Genomic DNA, 19,610 nt, shown 5'->3' with positions numbered 1-19,610 from the left:
TATGTTATAAAATGTATAAATGCTACATTCTATAAAAATATTATCAATAGTTATAGCTTATAAATCAAAAATTTATAATATATTATAAATAATTATTAAAGCTTTATAAATAAAATATGTATAAGCTTAATAACTTCTTTATTATACCTATCATTTACAAATCAATAAATGTGTTCCGGTTTTTCCAATTTTTTTTTTGAATTAATATTGCATAGTGAATAAAATATAATTATACTATTTGTGAGCTTAAAATAGTTTAAGAATTATTGCAGTTGAATCATCATGATACATTCTTTTATTGAGTTCGATACCACCAAGGCTAATTCTGTCAAATGTTGCATAAGAGGAATGGTTTTCGATAGAAGCACCAATTAAAAGTTTTGCAGCATCCTGAATAGAAAATCCAAAATTATTAACAATTTCATATATGTTAAAGTCATTTAAATCATTTGAGACACCATCTGATACTAGGACTAGATATCTATCGGCTTTTGTTCTTCTGAGTGCATAAACTTCTGGCTGACTAGTTATATAAGGAAATGTAAATGGTTCTTGGAAAGTTTCTCTTCTGTCTATATATTTAGTAGCAAATCGGATATCTTTTAAGAAAAAATCACCAAAAGATCTTGTACATTGTAATAAACCTTTTACATATGTGGGTTGTTTGCGTACTGGTCTAAATAATCCTAATGGACCACATCTTTCATCAGTGGGCATTATAGCTTGATTTACTTCAGGAAAAACAGTATTCTTAGTAGCTTTAGCTAAAATTAATTTTTTATCATTAGGATGTTCTTTTATCATTTTTTCTTTTTCCACAGCTTCAGAAATATTATGAGTATTATTTAGTACAACAAAACTATCAGATCTTAATAAAATGGATCTTGAATCACCAACATTACTTACATAGTAATTATATTTATCCATTAAAACACTTAATGCGCATGATCCACTTGCACTATAATTAATACGTTCTGCACTAAAGTTTAAATTTAATTCTAGAAAATCTTGATCTATTTCTAAATGTGCCTTTTCTATACTTGATACAATATCACGAGGTTTTAATTTGCCAAATGCTACTTTCTCCATTAAATTTTTTTTAACGTAAACAGGTAACCATCTTTTTAATAAATCAGCCAACGTTGAACCACCATGTCCATCCATAACAGAAGAAAATATAAATTGGTTATCTTTAAGATCATATATATCTTTAGCATCCTTTCCTCCACGAATACCAAAATTTGATTTATTACTTGACAATGGTTCATGCATATTATCATTATAAAAAATATCAGCATCATCATCAAGTGTATAATGGATAGGTAAGGGTACCTTTACTTTATCAATTGATATATGTACTTTATAAAACTTTAGAAATTTGTCCATCTTTTCTGTTGCAAATTTATCAAAATCACTTACAAATAATGCCTGAAGTGATTTCCTAGGTATGTATGTACTTTTTAAAGGTTTTAATTCTATTTCATTCAAATCTATAACAGATACAGAGCATCTATCTTCTATAGGATCGTTAGCTGCCCATTGAGCCATATAAATGTTTGAAGCATTTTTACGAAGAAATGGAGAGTTTAGATCATCTACTTTCTCAAATTTCAAACCAAACCCAGATGTCATGTATTGGCTTTTAATGTATTCTTTGTAATCTTCATGATTATCGATGATGACATCGGGATAAATGAGATCTTTATTAAAATTATTGTCCATCAAATTTTCATCATTAGCATAAGGCGTAAACGAATCGTCATAACTAATACCTGAACTGGTAAATTTAATAGGCTTATATTTGCCTATTTCATCCCTTTTGGAGGATCTTGTTATTGTTTTTACCGTTTTTGACGTTTTCTTTTCTTGGCATAAAACATTATTGTTATCGACCAATATTGATATGATCAAAAGTGCCAAACATAATAGTACGTTCTTCGATGAAATCTTTTTCCCCGATCGTAATTCGTGATATATTCCCCCCATTTTTACTGTTTATTATTATTACTACTATTATTATATTTAATTAGATGGATATATTTCAATTATATAATTATATATATTTATATAATTATATTTCAATGATATTATTATATATAATTATATTTGAATGCTATTATTATATATAATTATATAATTATATTTGAATAATAATATTATATTTAATTATATAATTATTATATTTTTTTTTTTTTTTTTTTTCATAATGGGTAAAAAAAATATCGTATATCAAGAGCTATAGTATTTCAATTATATCTTAATAAAATAATTATAAATAATTTTTCTATATAATTATATAATAATATGCATGACGTTACCCGTAGCCATCTATATATATTACTACACTATATTTTTTCATAATTTTTATTATATAATTATTAGTCATAATAGCTTTAAAAATAAAAAAAAATTAATAAAAAAAAAATTGTTGCAAAATACGTGAGTGCTTTAATAACAAATATGCCGTCCTTACGAAAAAGTAATATACAAAAAAAATATAAACTATAAACAAAGAAATAGCTATATAAATCGCTACTATTTATTTAACTAAATTTTTAAATCGATACGGAACTAAAAAAATTTATTATAAAAATATTTATATCGAAACAATTGAAAAAAGTACAAATTTTAGTATTGCGAAAAAATTATATTAAATAATTTGTATATTTTTAAAGATTTTTTAATTTAGCCTTTCTTTGTTCATTTATCTTTTCTTCTGGGTACCTTTTTTAAGATAATGGGGATAGTTTTTCTATAAAATTTTATTTTAATTATTATCGAAACTACATATAAAAAAACATAGTTTTTAGTTTCATATTATATTAGTATTAAATACATATATCTAAAGCAATAATAAAATATTAATCTCAAAAAATAATACTTGTAATAAGTTTCATATTATGAATAAATAAAATAATAAAAATATTCAAATAAAGCCAAATAAATAGACCTATATAAATGTTATATACATATATATTCTAATATAATTCACCTAATCTATATATACAAGAAAAATTATAAAAAGAATGTATAACATAAAAATATTATTTTTCCTCATCTTTTGAATAAATGAAAGAAATCATATATATATATATATGGCCTTCTTCCAAAGTTATATAGTTTGTTCAAAAATCCCTATATTTAAACTTTAATTTTTATAGGGTTTATCGTTTGCAAAGTGAACATATACAGTCCATTATATATACGGTATATGTATAAAGAAAGAATTGCAAAACAAAGCTACTAATCCTTTTTTTTCTTCGTCTATTTTTACAATTTTTAGTTATTTAAAAAAAATATTGGTATATTATTTACTTCTGTATGATTTTTACTTTTTTTTTTTATGAATAAATCCGGTTCGAACTCATTCACAAAGAGCAAATTATTTGACTCATTGTTAATTTGTTCACTTTGAGTATTTATTATATTAGATTCTCCTAAAAAATAAGGGTTGTTATTATTATTGCTACCAAATATAGTAGTAGCAGCGGGTATATCAATATGCATATTTGTGTTATGTTGTTTTAAATATAAAGGTGAAAAACTTTCGCTTTTTTCTTTTGTCTTTTTTGATTGATTAGTATGAAGTCTTTTAGGATACTTTTTTAAAATGGGAATAGTTTTATTTTTTCTATTATTGTTAATTATATTACTACTATTATTATATTTTTGATGAGTTTTATCTTCATCTTTGCTTACGCTCTGGTTTGGTTTATTTAAATTTCTAAAGAGTGACAATTTTTTTTTTAATTTTTTTTTTTCCTTTTTTAAATCATTTAATTGTTGTAAAATTGCACTTAACACGTGACTATAAAAAATGTTTATTTTCTTTTGTTTATTTAATTCTTTTAATAATATTATATTTAAATTAATATATTTATCTTCTTGGGGGGCATAAGAAGAAAATAAATTTTGGTTTTCAGTGGATAAATCATCAAAATTATTAATAGTTTCATCACAACATGATAAATAGTCTATATAATTAACATTTTTATTCATAACATCAGCTATTTTATTTTTTATAAAATCATAATCAACGTAAATATTTTTTTTATTTTCAAAATTTAAATAAGTGCCATTTATAAGACAGTCTATATCATTTATACATGCAATCTGCTTACTATTATTAATGTTATTAAGGAAATTTGTAATTTTTATTTTTTCATTAGACATATTATAGTGTTTTGTATTTTTTTTGCTTTTCTGCATTTTCTTTTCATTTTTTGGCTCCTCATTTTTCGTTTCTTCATTCGCTTCCTTTTCTATAACTGGTACACTACAAAAGGTATATAAATTTTCATTTTTTTCAAATTTATTAGAAAAAGAAGAAAATGTGTTTATAATATTTTTGTTAATTCCATATATGGGTTTACTTTTTATATTGTTTGTAGTATGATCCATTTTAAAAAATGGAAGATCAGAATATGTAGTATTATTTATTTTTATTCTTTCACAATTTTGACCTATTTCTTCGTAATCTTTTTTTTTCTTATCTTCTATTTCCTCTTCATTCCATTTCAGGCTAGAAACAGTTGCTATATCGGGAGTCGTCTCACTTTTTTCAGAAATTTTAGAAGAAAATATAATTTCTTCACAATTTTTATTTTTTTTACTGTCTTCACAAAGCTTGTATTGCTCTATTTGTGTGTCTTTCGTATTTAGAATGCTTTGCATTGTTTCTATATTATTACTGTTTATAGGTACAGAATTATTACAATGTATTCTATTTTCATTTATTTCATTGTGTGTTATATCTTGTTTGTCTACTGATTCAAGCAAATTATTCGTAGGATAATCATTTATTTTTAATGAACTTATATTATTAACATCTTGATGTATACCCATTTGAACATATAAATAGTTATTTCCATTTCCTATAAAATTGTATAGAATGGAATTATTATTTTTTTTATTAGCATATAATTTGTCTTCAATTAATTTGTTCATGTATTGTATTTTTTTTAGTGAGTTTAATAAAAATAACTTATTATCTTCCGTTAGTATAATAATATTATAATCATTACATGAAAACTCTTTAACCTTATGATTCGATAAATTTAACTTTTTTATTCCAGTAATATTATTTCCCCAAATATAAAAATTATTATTTTTTGTTAAACAAGCTGAATATAATTTACCAAGTGACACTTTTATAACTATGTCATTATTAAAATTCTTTATTTTTATTTCATAATTAGATTTTTTATTATTTGTATTTAATTCATCAATATTGTTATTTCCCCAAGTATATAATTCTCCTGTATTAGTTAATAATGCATTATAATCATGACTCGAGTAAATATTATTTATTTTTAATTTTTTTTTTATATCAACTTTTTTGGGAAAATAAACATTATCTTCTTCTTTAAATCCGAGTTTTCCATTTGATCCTGAACCACATGAGTAAATATCATTAAAACATACTATGTCTTCTTTTTGTATGTTATTTTCTTTTTCTAAAGGTGTTTGTTTTTGTTCATTTTTTACCTCTTTTGATATGTCCTCTATTTTATTTTTTATTTCTTCCTTTTCCTTAAATTTGATTTCATTATGAAAATGTAATAAATTTCTCTGATTTAAATTATCTATATGGTTGGTGTAATGTTGATCATTAATGCTTATATCAAGGTTGAACAAATATTTATTATTAATGTTATCTTCTTTTTCAGTTGCCTTATTTGAATTTGGACATTTTTTGTCTTTTTTTTGTTCATCTATATCATTAGTAGTATAATTATCTTGAAGGGGTTCTGATTCGGTTAAAAAAATAGAATGATTATTTCCGCATGCAATATCAATAACTTTTTCATTAAAATAAACTAATAAAGGTGTTGATATTTCTTTGGTAGTATCTCCTATACCTAATTGACCATACTCATTATTTCCCCAAACAAAAATATTATAGTTATACATTAAGGCTATTATATGCTCAAGTCCACATGATATTTTTCGAATTGCTTGTTTGGAAAAAATTGGATTAATTGTTAGTTTATTTCTATTCAGTTTATCCCCTAAACCTAATTGTCCGTGATTATTTAGTCCGACTATTTCCAAATCGTCATTTTCATATATAACTATTATATTATTAGGGCCGTTGTATATATTTTTTATCTTCACATTATTTCGTATGTTTAAAAAACATAATTTTTTTTTTCTATCTATTAAATATTCCTATAAAATTCATAGAATAAATGAGTAGTGTGTGATGATATATGAATGTGTAAATATACGCAACTATATGCGGAATAACCACGATTTCATTTAAAATAAAAAATAACTATGTAGCTATAATTTATAATATTGCTTGACAACAAATTAAAACTACAATATATTTTATATTTAAAATGACAATTTCAAATTTATCCATATTTTACTATTTACTATGCACATTTATATATTTTGTTTTTCTCTTTTAAAAACTATACATTTGTTCCATGAAGAATAAGACGATTTTTCACATTTCCTTGACCCATTTTATTTAAAACATAAAAATATAGGCGTTAATAAATATAAATTTATGTGTCCAGATTTTTAATCCATATGATAATTTAAGGTATACATATACACATTATAAGTGGAATTATTATAAGGATATTTATTATATTTATTATATTGATTCATTATTATCGTTTTTTTTTATTTTTAAGGACTATAATTTTCCTTGACACTTATTTTCAGAAAGTTTGGATTACAATTACCCTTTTAAAATATGCTTAATTACTTTTAGGAGTAGTATTTTTATTAACTAAAATTTATTTTTAATGCAATTTTAGATAAAAAAAATTGTTACATTTATATAAAGAAATAATATAATCAATAAATATATAAATAAGAGAAATATGAAATGTGAAATTTACACATTGGCAGAAATTTTTACACATTAACAAAAATTATTGCTTAAATTATAAATAAAAATTAATTATCTATATAAGAAAGTGTTATATTTTCCATCATACTTTATAGTTAAGTGATTTTTAAATGATAAGGTAGAACAAAAATCATAAAATTAAAATATATATCATTGAAAATAAAAGATTTACAATTATTCTCAATATACCAAGATATCCATTTATATTTATAGCTTATAAATGTAATATAAAGCTATTATATATATTTATTATAAATACTAAAAAAATTTATAGTAATAATTATAGCGGACTATCATCCAATCATATAGGCATACATATAATATGGAAATATTTATTTAAAAGCATTTGAGATAAATAATCAACAAAACTGTATAGGTGTGCATATCCATACAGAGTTTCAGTTAATTGAGAACCAAAAAAGTAAGTTTAAAATATATCAAATTATAAGCCAAAAAAAAAATAGAAACGAAAAATTAAATATGTAAAATATAATATAAAATGAAAATTATTAACGGTAGAAAAAAAATGTAAAAGGGAAAAATATCCTAAGACATTTTAGAAGCATATTTCGCCGAAAAAACCATGTAACATGAAATAAAAAAATCAAAAATGAAAGATAAAAAGCAAACACCGGTGTTTGCTACATATAAATATAATATATAAGATAAGTTACAAAACCATTTAGTTTCGATAATATTGGGAGAAGCAATATTGATATTAAGGGTTTTTTCATTTCCGTTTAGAATAGAATTTAAATAATCATCATATGAACAAAAAAATAAACTTCCTTCAGCAATGTAACTTGAATTCACAACTTGGCAAATTATAATAAATAATGTACATCCATTTATTAGGGCACCAATGAAAAGAGAATATTTACATGCTTTCACAATTGTATATAAATCATAGCAACATAATGCGTTAAGTAAAATTGATGATATAGCTGTACTTATCAATACTAAACATAAGCAGAAATCCTTATGCTTTTGGGTATAATGTATAATCGTTTTAATTGCATCATCAAGCGAATCTGCATTAAAGACATTATATTTTGGTAAGGTCGTCTTGTAGAAATAATAATTTTTTAATAATATATAAAAGAGCGATACATATATATTTGATGATAATATTTTGATAAATGTCAATAAAAATTTTTTTTTAAAATGAGGTTCTGTATTTATGTATAACGTTAAAAAATCAATTAATGATATTATTATAAATATTGATAAAAATATATTGGCATAATTATGTAATTGGCATAATTTATCCCCTACATTTATAAGCATATTACTATTATAATCACTAAACCAATATGTATATGCCTTTATATTACAAAAAAATGAGTTATTCTCAAGATTTTCTACAAACATTAAAGACGTAAATAATATTTGTAAATTTAAGCATACCAATTTTATAATTTTGCTATTTTTAAAATTAATAAAAAGAAAATCTGTGCCCCAAACTTCTAAAAAGTGTACAATGTTGAGTATAATTGATAATAAGCCAAAAATAATATTTATTATATTAAAAGGTTTGTAATAATTATAAAATATTTCATTAGTTTGTAAAATATTTCTTTGATTTTCTGGTATATTGTATTCTCTTATTTCATCTTCTCCCAAAGACAAAAATGTATATGATAGTATATTAAAAAGTAACACATATATTATTGTAGTTATTATCTGTACTAATCTAACAGCTATTAAAAAATATTTCCCTCGACTCTTTCTTTTATATTCAATTTCTAGTGTTTTTTTCATCCCCCTTATTGCCATGGACTTATTTGTTTGCATCATTTTTCTTTCTTCAATCTTAGTATTAATTATTTTGTGTTCATATATGATTTTTCGTAGTTCACTAGTAAATGATTAGTTTGATTTTAATTGCGCATAACTTGCAATTTTTCACTATTTTTTCGTTAATTTTTTGTTTTGATATTTCGTTAGATTTTCACTTTTTTTTTTTTTTTCCTTCTCTTTTGATGATATCTCAAGTTTCAAATGATATGTGATTGATAATTTTAATGCATACAAATATTAATTATTTGGAGGGGAATATATAAATTCTTCATACTTTGTGAATATTATTCTTATTTTGTTTTGCTTTTTTTTTCAAAAAGCTGAAAAACAAATAATTTACGTTGTATTTTATTATTTTATAAAAAAGATAAAAACTTTCCTATAAGTTTACATATTCTCCGTTTTATACTACATTTTATATTTTATATTATTTTGTTCCATTGTTTAAATGGTTTTCTAATTATCTCATTTTAACAATGAATACGGAAATTTAATTTTCACAAAAATGAGTTAGTATTTGTTTCAAAACATATTGATATATATGTAAATATATATGTAATATATATATTTTAACTACATAAAAATATTACAATTTCACGTTTAATTTACTGTACACAATGCATATCATTCGCCACGTGTAAATAAGTATTTTATATTAATACTCAATTATATATGTTATATAAATATACAATTAATTTATTGAAGACATTTTTTACATATATATATATATATATATATATATATATATATATATATATATATTTATTTTATACATTTATGTAACTCCAAATAACTATATAATAAGATAAACATGTATTACTTTTTTATTATGCTTTCTAATATTTTCTTGCTATCCATATATTCGGAATTATTTTCGTATATGAAAACTTTCGATTTATGTTATGTAATTTATTCTGTTATTTTGTACTTTAAATATTTTTAGCATACATATCATGTTTTTTTAATTGCGAATTTCCACACCAGTGGTTTTACAAAAATAAAATATATGTAAAGATTAACGCAAATTTAAATCTTAATTATAGATTAAATATATTATATAGCAATAATAAAAATTAAGTAGTGTATAAAATATATATTTAATATTTGCGAAGTTTATACGTATTAAAAAATTTCAATTGATCTATATTTCAAGGCGTTATCTTATCATTTTGAAATTCTTTTATTTTAAACACAAACAAAATGGAATATAATGAATTATCATCAAAAATAGAAAATTCCATATTAAGTCAGGCATATATATGTGTAGATTGCACTGATAAGATAAAAATGTATTAACCATTAAAATGTCAAAATTGTTAATATATGAAATAAAAATGAAAATATCTGATTAAAAGGAATAAATGTCTTTTTAGTACTAGTAATATAAATTTAAAAAATAAAATATAACTATATTAGGTATTTCATATATTTAGCGAAAAATATTTCAAATATAATAATATTTTATCATTTTGCGGTGTTAATATAAGGTAATAATGAATTCTTTCTATTTTTATATTCGCTTATATCAATACTTTTTTGGTTTCTCTATGTTATGCAAATAAATGGATAAAATTTGAATCCTTCAATTTTTATATTGTTCAGAAATATTATAAGCATAGTAGCATTTTTTATTGTGTATAAAACTAAATTATTTTATACTTTATTTGAAATGCCCATTTTTATGGGGATATGGATTTGTTTGCTATTATACATGCATAATAATAGTATATTTTTTTAATAGCAATCAAATTAAATGGAAAACTTTTTTTCTAATTTTATAAAAAAGTATTGTCTAAAAATATTAAATGGCTGAAGTTTATAATATTATAACGCATTCAAAGCAAACTGCTATATGGTAACAAAAAAATATAAATATTAGTGTGTATGAATATATTCCTCTTGTAATGAGCATACAAAAGGATCTATATTTTTTTTATGTAAATAAGCACGTAATTGGACAATTCATTATATAAAGAAACTATATATATGCACATAATAATAAAAGGGTGATTCTCATTATTTTTTTCGGTTACCCATTTCAAAATGGACATAAAAAATAAACATAAAAAAAGTCAAAAATATAAAAAAAATGAATAAAATAATTGAGAGAAACTATAGTATATCCAAAGAAAATACAAAAAGAAAATAATTAAATTAAGGCTAAATTTTAAAGACAATAAAAATAACAATCATATCAACAATAGTAATTATATTCATAATAATGATTTAGCCATAATAATAGTAATAAAACAAAGATGAAAATTGTATGTTTTAAACAAATATAAAACGCATTCACTCATTTATATGTTATTTTCCTCTTTTTGTATTAACATATTATCATCATAATGAAATATATTAAAAAAAAGGTAAAGAAATAATAAATGGATAAAATTTTATGATAGGATAGGGAATTTCAAAAGATAGAAGCTCATTTGAAATGGTAAATGTTATCCTTTTGTGTATTACAATAAATAGAGAAAAAGGTCAGTCCGATATACATTCACATATATACACATTTATATATTCGTTTCTTCACAAATCCTTTTCATTTAGTATTTTTGTTCTTCATTAATCTAAAATAAAATAGCAATAAAATTACAATGTTAATTTATATAAGATAAAAAGTATGTATTTCCAAGAAATACTATATACATAATACGTGCATACATATATATGCTTAATAATTTCGAAATTAACAATTTTTTTTAATTCTACAATGGTAAAAATGAGAAATTCATAAACAGAAAACTTCAAATTAATTGTTTATACCTTTTCTTTTCTTTTCGCTCTTTGTTCAATTTTAATTTAAATAAATGCCTCTCATCATGTATTCTAAAAATGGTATAAAAATCGGGCTATATGTTTATAATGTATTTGTAAAGGTATAAATAAATATTGAGAAAGCATTTTTTATTTTATATATTTGTTTTGCTTTTATTCATTCAAGTCTTACTTGTAAAAATCCTTTGTTTTGGATAAAAGCTGCATTTCTTCTTTCAATTTTTTTGGATGATCTGTGTTCAATTTTGCTTCAATTTCCCTATGAAATTATCAGATGTGTAAAAATAAAATGATTGGTATGTTGTCTTATTCGAATGGAACGATATTTAGAATATGCATTGATTTAATCAAAATTATGTATATATATTTTTTATTTTTTTATTTTTTTGACGTTAGTTTACTCTGGAAGTTGGACAGAATCTTGTCTCCAGTATACTGAATTAAGCGAATTTGTTTTCCTTTTTAAATCAATTAATTTGTTATTTAGGTAAATACATAAATTTTTGTCATCTATAAGTCTAGGAGTAATAATTATTTGGTTATCTTTTTTGGTTTTAATGAAAAGATTGTCAAAAAAATCAATAAATTTTTCCCATTTGTTAAATACTTTATAAATTGATATTCCCGAAGATACAATTTTATGATTATAATAAGAATATTCAAAAACATGTTTATATATATCTTTTATATTAATAAAACAATTATTATGTTGTAAATACTTAAATAAATTCAAGGCAACATTTATAGCACTATAATTATAATGTTCTTGCTTATAAAAATAATGATAATCATTACATTTATCATTATACAAACTTTTGAATTTTAAAATTTTATTTTGTAAAGATAAAGGAAATCTTATATTTACATTACGAATACATTTATACATATCTTTTTTATTATGAAACGTAGCATAACATACATTGTTGTTTATATATGGGTCATTTCTGTGACTTAAGCACCTCAAAATTTTTAGTCTACCATATTTATTTAAACTCTTTCTTAGTCTTTCTTGAATATATTCATTAGTTTTGTTATTTGGTAAGTTTGTTATCTCGATAGTATTTTCCCCGTATATATACATATATTCGTACCTGTATTAGAAAAAGAATATATAATGTGTATATCCTTGCATTTATGGAATTATTTGCTTATATGTGAAAATATATAGAATTGTGCTGTTACCCAGATTTAGGTGTACAGTATCTCCAATCAATTAAACATTTTGAATTTTTTGAATATAATGGCTGATGGAATAAGCTTGCGTTTATTATTTTTTTCTTCTTTTTTTCAACATAACATTTTATTTTACTACCTCCTGGGTATTTATGAAAAAATCTTTTAAAAATCATTATATGCTAAAGTGGGGCTAAAACTTACACTAGTATGATTTCATTGTAAGGTCCAACAAAAATGCCAAATAATCCAATAATATACTCATATCCTTATATATATCTAACTGTGTGATATATATATATATATATATATTTTAATAATATAAACAAAAATATAATACTTACATATAGGAAAAATGAATACTCAAAATTTTACATTATTTCATAAATATGCGTTTTTATTGGATATATTCAAAAAAAAATTAATTAAAAAAAATACACAAATAAGAAAGAAATAAAAATAAAACACAAAATAACTATATAAATTTCCTATATATCATCCAATTAGGAATTATCTTAAAATTTTTATACATATTTTATTTTTAATATTCGTTGATTTTATACAGAAAAAAGGGGAGAAAATACGACAAAATATCCGTAGAATAAATAACAGAGTGCGTTTGAAATATCATAAAAATAACATACATAGAGGTAAAAAAAATATTTAATATTAAGGTATTAATAATTAAATTAGCAAAATATATGTCGTAAAAAGAGACATGATATTTAATTAAATCAAAATAACATTTATATTCTCATATATATATATGTGTAAAAATGCATGAAGCAAAGAAATTACAAAATAAATAAATTAAGAAATGTGCACACATAGAAATAAAGGGATACACACGAGTAAAAGCATGTATTATAGAAAATAGAGCAGAAAAAAAGTTTATCATTATTTTCATATATTATCAACTTAAACTAATATATTGTAAAATAAATTAGGCGTAATAAATGATGTGATTCACATTTTGATTATATTAAAATTGTTCACACATGTATATGATAAAAGAGTATGGTCTGATTTTTATCATTAAAAAATATCAATATAAAGTGGAAAAAATTATGAATAAAAGGAACATAAGTAATAGGCACATAACAGATAAAAAGTAAACAAATAAATAAAATGGAAAAATGTAATAAGCGAAAATTGAAGGAGGGTGTATCAAACAAAAATGGAAATGAACATGCTGGAGAGAAAAAACAAAAAACTAAAATAGAAAATAAAGCAATAAATGAAAAAAAGTTGTATAACAATTTGCAATTGCATAATAATATTCTTATAAAATTTATTAAAGAAAATGAAGAAAAATATGGAAAATTGGAAAAGGATGAAAATATGTATAGAAAATTAAAAGCTAAATTTCTTTCGTTAAATATATCAAGTGTATCAATAGAGCATTATGATTCTTTTGATTATTTTGAAAAAAACAAAATTGATTTTCTCCTTCCGGAATTAGACAACATCGTTAATTCGTCAAATATCGATGTTTTGAAGGGGCTCAGTGACGTGTCCTTTTATCCGAATTACAACGAAACAGTTAAAAAAAAATGGAAAAACGAAATAGTGAAAATACTACTTACGAATTAAAACTTTAAGAATCCTTTAAATAGGAGAATACGCATAATATTACGGAATTTATCTCATTTTATTTCATGTTTTATTTTATTTTTTTATTCATTCTTAAAGATACGAAAAAGGATTGTGGAGTGGTTAGTTAAGGAAAGAAACAAAGATGAAAACACAAAAGATGATGCTGAACATACAAGCATATCATATTTGTCTAGCATGAACATTCTTCTAACTTATTTAATATATAAAAATGATAATTATTCTAATTATGCTTGTTTGATTTGTTTAAATATGCTAAAAGTACGATAAAATTACACTAAAAACAGAAAAAGTTATGCAAAATAATGTATATACATGCATAACAAAATAGTCATATCTTCACATCTCTTTTTCATGGTTATTTCTTGAATATTTTCAGTGGATGCACATTGAAAGAAAAAAACAAATGTTTCGACTTTTCACGCTAAAAGGAATATTAAAAAGGTTTTTATTATGTGCTCACTATTTGAACGATAAAGAAATAATGAAAATAAAAAAAATGGAAAACGATCAATCCATAAGCGGTATGAAACAAAAATATAAAATAGAGAAAATTATATCTTATTTCATTGTAGTCTTTTTAATGTGTGTAAATTATACCAACGGTGTGTCATATATACATATGTATGTATTTATTTTTTAAAGAAGAGGATATAGGCGTTTTAAAAAACATATTTATGCTGTTGTATGAAAGCATAGATTATCTCGACATAAGTAACTTGGTTAATATAAATAGTAAAAATTGCATATTTGAGCTCATAAAATTTTATATAGAATTATTGAAATATCCATTAATTCATTCAGTTCATATACTATGTATAAATTACCTAATAAAAATAGTGATAAAATGCTATGATATTAGATTTGAATATAATATAAATGTGGAATTATATGATATCGGGCCTCATGTAAATATATTTGTAAAAATTGTAAATTTAATATTTGCAAAAATCTTATCTATTTTAAAAGATATAAAAAATTCTGAAAATGTATATTATATTGAAGAAATAAACAATATTAATAATTTAATAGCTTTGTTATTTACAAATATATTGAATAGTTGCATAAGGATAATTATACCGCAAGTATTATATAATGATAAACAAAAACAAAAATATTTATTAAATAACGAAATGACAAGAACCACAAAAATAAACAAAATTAAAGATGACGAATTGGATGCTGAAGACAAGATAGTTCTTAACGCATGTAATAAATAAAAAATGAAATACATACATATCCATGTATATATAAAGAAATTTCTAACAAATTTTAATGTTTGTCTTTTTTAGGTAATCCCGTTTTTTCGTTTATCGAAATATTTATCATTAATAATAGTGATAAGTATGAAAAGACTGTATTTACAGATCTGATAAAAATAATAATTAATAACTGTAGAAAAATTGAAAAAAAATATAACGTTATGAAAATAATACACGATGAGTTTATGTTGCATATTAAAGGGGAAGATAATAAAAAAAATGGAGATAAATATTTAGATAAAAATTATTTAAAAACGAAAAAAATCAGTAAAAAACGATTAGAATCAACGGCATCTTTTAAAATATCCGACGAGTGTAATTCTTCTGTTTATTCAGAGACAGAAGGGGAAGACGAAGAAGAGGAGGAAGATGAAGAAAAAGGAAGAGAAGATGGAAAATCAGAAATGGGTGATAACCAAACAAACGGTTATGAAAGCGAGAAAGAGACAAATAAATATTGCCCTGTGAGTAAAATAAAGAACAAAACAAAAAGTACTTTAGAGATTGATAATAAGAAATATTGTATTGTCTATGAATCAGTGATGATTAGATATTTAAATTTACTTTTGAAATATATGAACTGTGAAAAACATCAAATTAGGAATATGATATTAGACCTATTTTTAATATTATTAAAAAAAAAAAAAACGAATAAAAATGAAAATATTTATGAGAAATTATTTCGATTATTTTTAGAAAGATTAGAAGACCCAAACATTGTAGTAAAATCAAAAGCATTGTCTATATTAGTAACATTAACAAATAAAAAACATCATAATAATAATCTCGTTCGTAACTTTATATATAATAAAAGAAAAGAAAAAATAAATATGTATAAAATAATATCTTCTAATATATTTAGTCATAGAAGTAATATAAGAAAATTAACAATACAATATATAGAAGTTATATTTGAAACACTAATAAGTCAAAAATTAAATTATAAAATATTTCTAATATTTATTTCTAATTATTTATATTCTTTATCATTTGATTCGATTTTATCTGTAAGGAGACAAGTTTTATTAACAGTTAATATCTTGTTCTTAATGGCTAGCAATGATGAATATATAGGGAAATTATGGATAACTATTATTTTATCAGCTATAACCGATACAGAAGAAACAATAAAAGACGAAGCTATCTCAATATTTATAAATACATTTATGAAGGCATCTATTAATTGTTCTATGTTTAATACTAATGAAAAAAAAATCAACCAAGTTTTGGAAGAAAATGGAATGACCTATTTTAAGGCATTAACAACGTTTTCCCATGAGTTGAAAACAAAAAAAGATGATTATAAAAACACAAAAAGTGATGTAGAAGTAAATCCGATTGTCAAAAATGGAAGTATAACCGATTCGGTCACATCTGATACAAATCAAAGAAAATATTCGAACAATATTATTAAAAATAAAGAAGGATTGGAAAAAGAAAGAGAAGAGTGTGACAAAAACAATGATGGAGTTATATTACTTATAGAAATATGGGAAAAATATTTTGAAAGTAATATGGATAATTATTTTTTAACACTTTTAAAAATGATGACAAAATATGATTTACTAAATTTCAACCTTATATTACTTTGCCTAACACAAAAGAAAAATAATGTCTTAGAAGAATTTATAAAAGGAATAAACATTTTTATATATAATTTAAGATATTTTTCAATACGAACCTGGAACACTTTTATATTTGATTTTATAATAGAGTTGTCAAAAGAATACCAAAATAGTATTAATTTTGAAAGTATATTATTTTTGTTGAGTAGATGCTATAAAATATATTTGATGAATGAAAACAAAAATATTAATAAGAGTAATATAATTGATAAAAATATCATGGCTGAAAAAAAAATCGAAAATATAAAAGAGAATCCCGAAATAAATAACACAATTAAAACTGAATTTCTATTTGATTCTATATTAACAGATCAAGAGTTAGCGAATGAAAAGAAATCTTGTCCTAATGGTATACTAAAAAATATCATGCTAAAATTATTCACAATAATTTCTAATCTTCTAAATAATGAGAATAATGAAGTTAATGAAAACTTTTTAGAAATTATAGAAAATACAATTTTTAATTTTAATTGTCCAATGTGTTTTATATATATAATATTAAATATATTGATAAAGAAAAAAAAAAATGTAAATCAATTTATAGATAAGCTAAAAAATAAAATTCACTTTTTTTTCGAAAAAATCGAAATAATCCCATATAATAACGTTTTTTGTAATATCTTAGTTACTTTTATATTTTTAATAAATCATTATAAAAAGCAAGACACCGAATTTTTAACTATGGCATCTGAAAAATTGAAAATAGTTTATGAAAACGTATGTAAGGATAAATCAGCAGGCAGTAATGAAACAGCTATAGGGGGTGAAGATTCTGACAATTTAAATCATCTCGGTGAAAATATTATAATGGTAAAGAATTGCATATACATGGCTCAATGTGTGTTGATAATAGATAAAGACATGATGAATAAAAGTGATTTTTTCTTAACATTAGAAAAAGATTTAAAAAATTCGAATACTTGCATGAATATACTGAATAATTTGATTATCCTGACTTATTATATGATAAAAAATTTTGGAAGTTCGTGCAACAAATTTGTATTCAATCTTTTACGTTTTTTTAAACACGAAAATTCTTTTATTCGGTATTTGTCTTTTTATATGTTATCTAAATTAATTTCAGAAGATTATGTAAAATTTAATAATCAATTTTTTTTTGGCTTTTTATATTTATTGGCTGATAAAAATGAGATAATAAGAAAACAGTCGTTATCTGTTTTTAAACATATAGTATTAATATATAATAAAAGTAATTTAATAAATTATATGATTGATTTTATATTTGTATTAAATAATTTTTATTCTATTAAACTAAGCAAGCATTTAATACATATTGGAAATCATTTTGAAATAAAAAATCCTGAAGATAGATATAAAATATATTGTTTATTAATAGAAAATTTAACCAATAGTGAAAAATTTTCCTTTCAACAAAAGTTGATAAATGAATATCTAATTCAATATGTTTATGATTATGATAATTATTATTTTTCTGATGAACATGCAAAAGAAAAGAAAGGAGATGATGGAATTAACACACGAGCTAAGCATAATAATATTATCCCAATAAATGACGAAGGAAATGAAGGATCCGTACTCAAAGATGTTTTACTCATATTAAGTTCCCGATTAATGAAAATAAAAATTAAAAAAGATTTTGCAAAATTAGAAGAAAAAAATAAAAATATAAAAATAAAAAATGTAGAAAGTAGTGTTAAAGTATTAAATGATCTTATGAAAAATATATTAAAAAAAAATACACTTCCTATATTATTGTCTTTACGTGCAATTATGCTTAAAACTAAATCATTTTTTTTTAAATATATAAATAATTTAATAATTTATTTATGTATTGATTATAAAGATTCATTGGAGGAATTGATACTCGAGGCTCATACCCGAAATGAAATATTTAGTGATATACAACATTTTGTCTATACTGATGTTATACATTCTGTTCATAATAATAATGATATCTTTAATAAAAATAGTAACATTAATATTGACATAAACTTTTTAGAGTTGTCCCAAAATCAAATGATCGAACACAATTTGGAAAAAAATATGCATAACAAAAACATCAGGAAAAAAGGGAATATTCATAAGAAAAAAAATGATGACAATAGTGATGATACCAGTGACAATAGTGACCGGTCTAGTGATTACGAGGAAGTTTCAAATGTTTTGCATAGTATCCACAATAGACACCAATTATCAAATAATATAAAAATAAATAAAAAAACAAAAAAAAATAATAAAAAATAAAATCCACATATATATGCACTAATATGTATATACCTATTTATTCGTTCAGTTTTGGGTCGTTTCGTTTTAAATGCATAAAAATGTCTTGTCTTAGCTATACTTAAGGTTAAGATTATAATTGCATATTATTTGTGCATAAATATGCCTACTATTCTGTTAGGCCTGATAACAGTATAATTTAATTTACCTCCAAAAAACTTTGCATTTTTTGTTCAACCCATATACAATTTTTTTCTTCTTCTTCATACTATATATCATTAC

General features: G+C 22.0%; 5 protein-coding genes across 5 annotated transcripts; 1 reads left to right on the top strand and 4 right to left on the bottom strand.

Moving 5' to 3' along the window:
* Positions 1-246: 246 nt before the first annotated feature.
* On the bottom strand, positions 247-1,986 carry PY17X_0914900 (protein phosphatase PPM8, putative; the record flags this gene model as incomplete). Its single annotated transcript, XM_724743.1, has 1 exon — positions 247-1,986. One exon carries the CDS (start codon positions 1,984-1,986, stop codon positions 247-249), a length of 1,740 nt encoding a protein of 579 aa, XP_729836.1.
* Positions 1,987-3,279: 1,293 nt separating this feature from the next.
* Positions 3,280-6,473, bottom strand: PY17X_0914800 (regulator of chromosome condensation, putative; the record flags this gene model as incomplete). Its single annotated transcript, XM_724742.2, has 2 exons — positions 3,280-6,171; positions 6,426-6,473. The coding sequence occupies 2 exons, from the start codon at positions 6,471-6,473 to the stop codon at positions 3,280-3,282; spliced, it is 2,940 nt and encodes a 979-aa protein (XP_729835.2).
* A 941-nt stretch (positions 6,474-7,414) lies between these two features.
* PY17X_0914700 (conserved Plasmodium membrane protein, unknown function) lies at positions 7,415-8,665 on the bottom strand (the record flags this gene model as incomplete). Its single annotated transcript, XM_724741.1, has 1 exon — positions 7,415-8,665. The coding sequence occupies one exon, from the start codon at positions 8,663-8,665 to the stop codon at positions 7,415-7,417; it is 1,251 nt and encodes a 416-aa protein (XP_729834.1).
* Positions 8,666-11,213: 2,548 nt separating this feature from the next.
* PY17X_0914600 (conserved protein, unknown function) lies at positions 11,214-12,798 on the bottom strand (the record flags this gene model as incomplete). The annotated part of the gene is made up of 5 exons (XM_022955955.1): positions 11,214-11,241; positions 11,438-11,500; positions 11,622-11,708; positions 11,851-12,540; positions 12,632-12,798. The coding sequence occupies 5 exons, from the start codon at positions 12,796-12,798 to the stop codon at positions 11,214-11,216; spliced, it is 1,035 nt and encodes a 344-aa protein (XP_022812163.1).
* A 952-nt stretch (positions 12,799-13,750) lies between these two features.
* Positions 13,751-19,349, top strand: PY17X_0914500 (condensin-2 complex subunit D3, putative; the record flags this gene model as incomplete). The annotated part of the gene is made up of 5 exons (XM_022955954.1): positions 13,751-14,164; positions 14,315-14,497; positions 14,616-14,760; positions 14,882-15,445; positions 15,529-19,349. 5 exons carry the CDS (start codon positions 13,751-13,753, stop codon positions 19,347-19,349), a joined length of 5,127 nt encoding a protein of 1,708 aa, XP_022812162.1.
* Between the last annotated feature and the right edge of the window lie 261 nt (positions 19,350-19,610).

Source organism: Plasmodium yoelii (assembly GCF_900002385.2).
Source record: "Plasmodium yoelii strain 17X genome assembly, chromosome: 9".
NCBI classification, from domain to species: domain Eukaryota; phylum Apicomplexa; class Aconoidasida; order Haemosporida; family Plasmodiidae; genus Plasmodium; species Plasmodium yoelii.
This window is presented reverse-complemented; position numbering and strand designations above follow the sequence as displayed.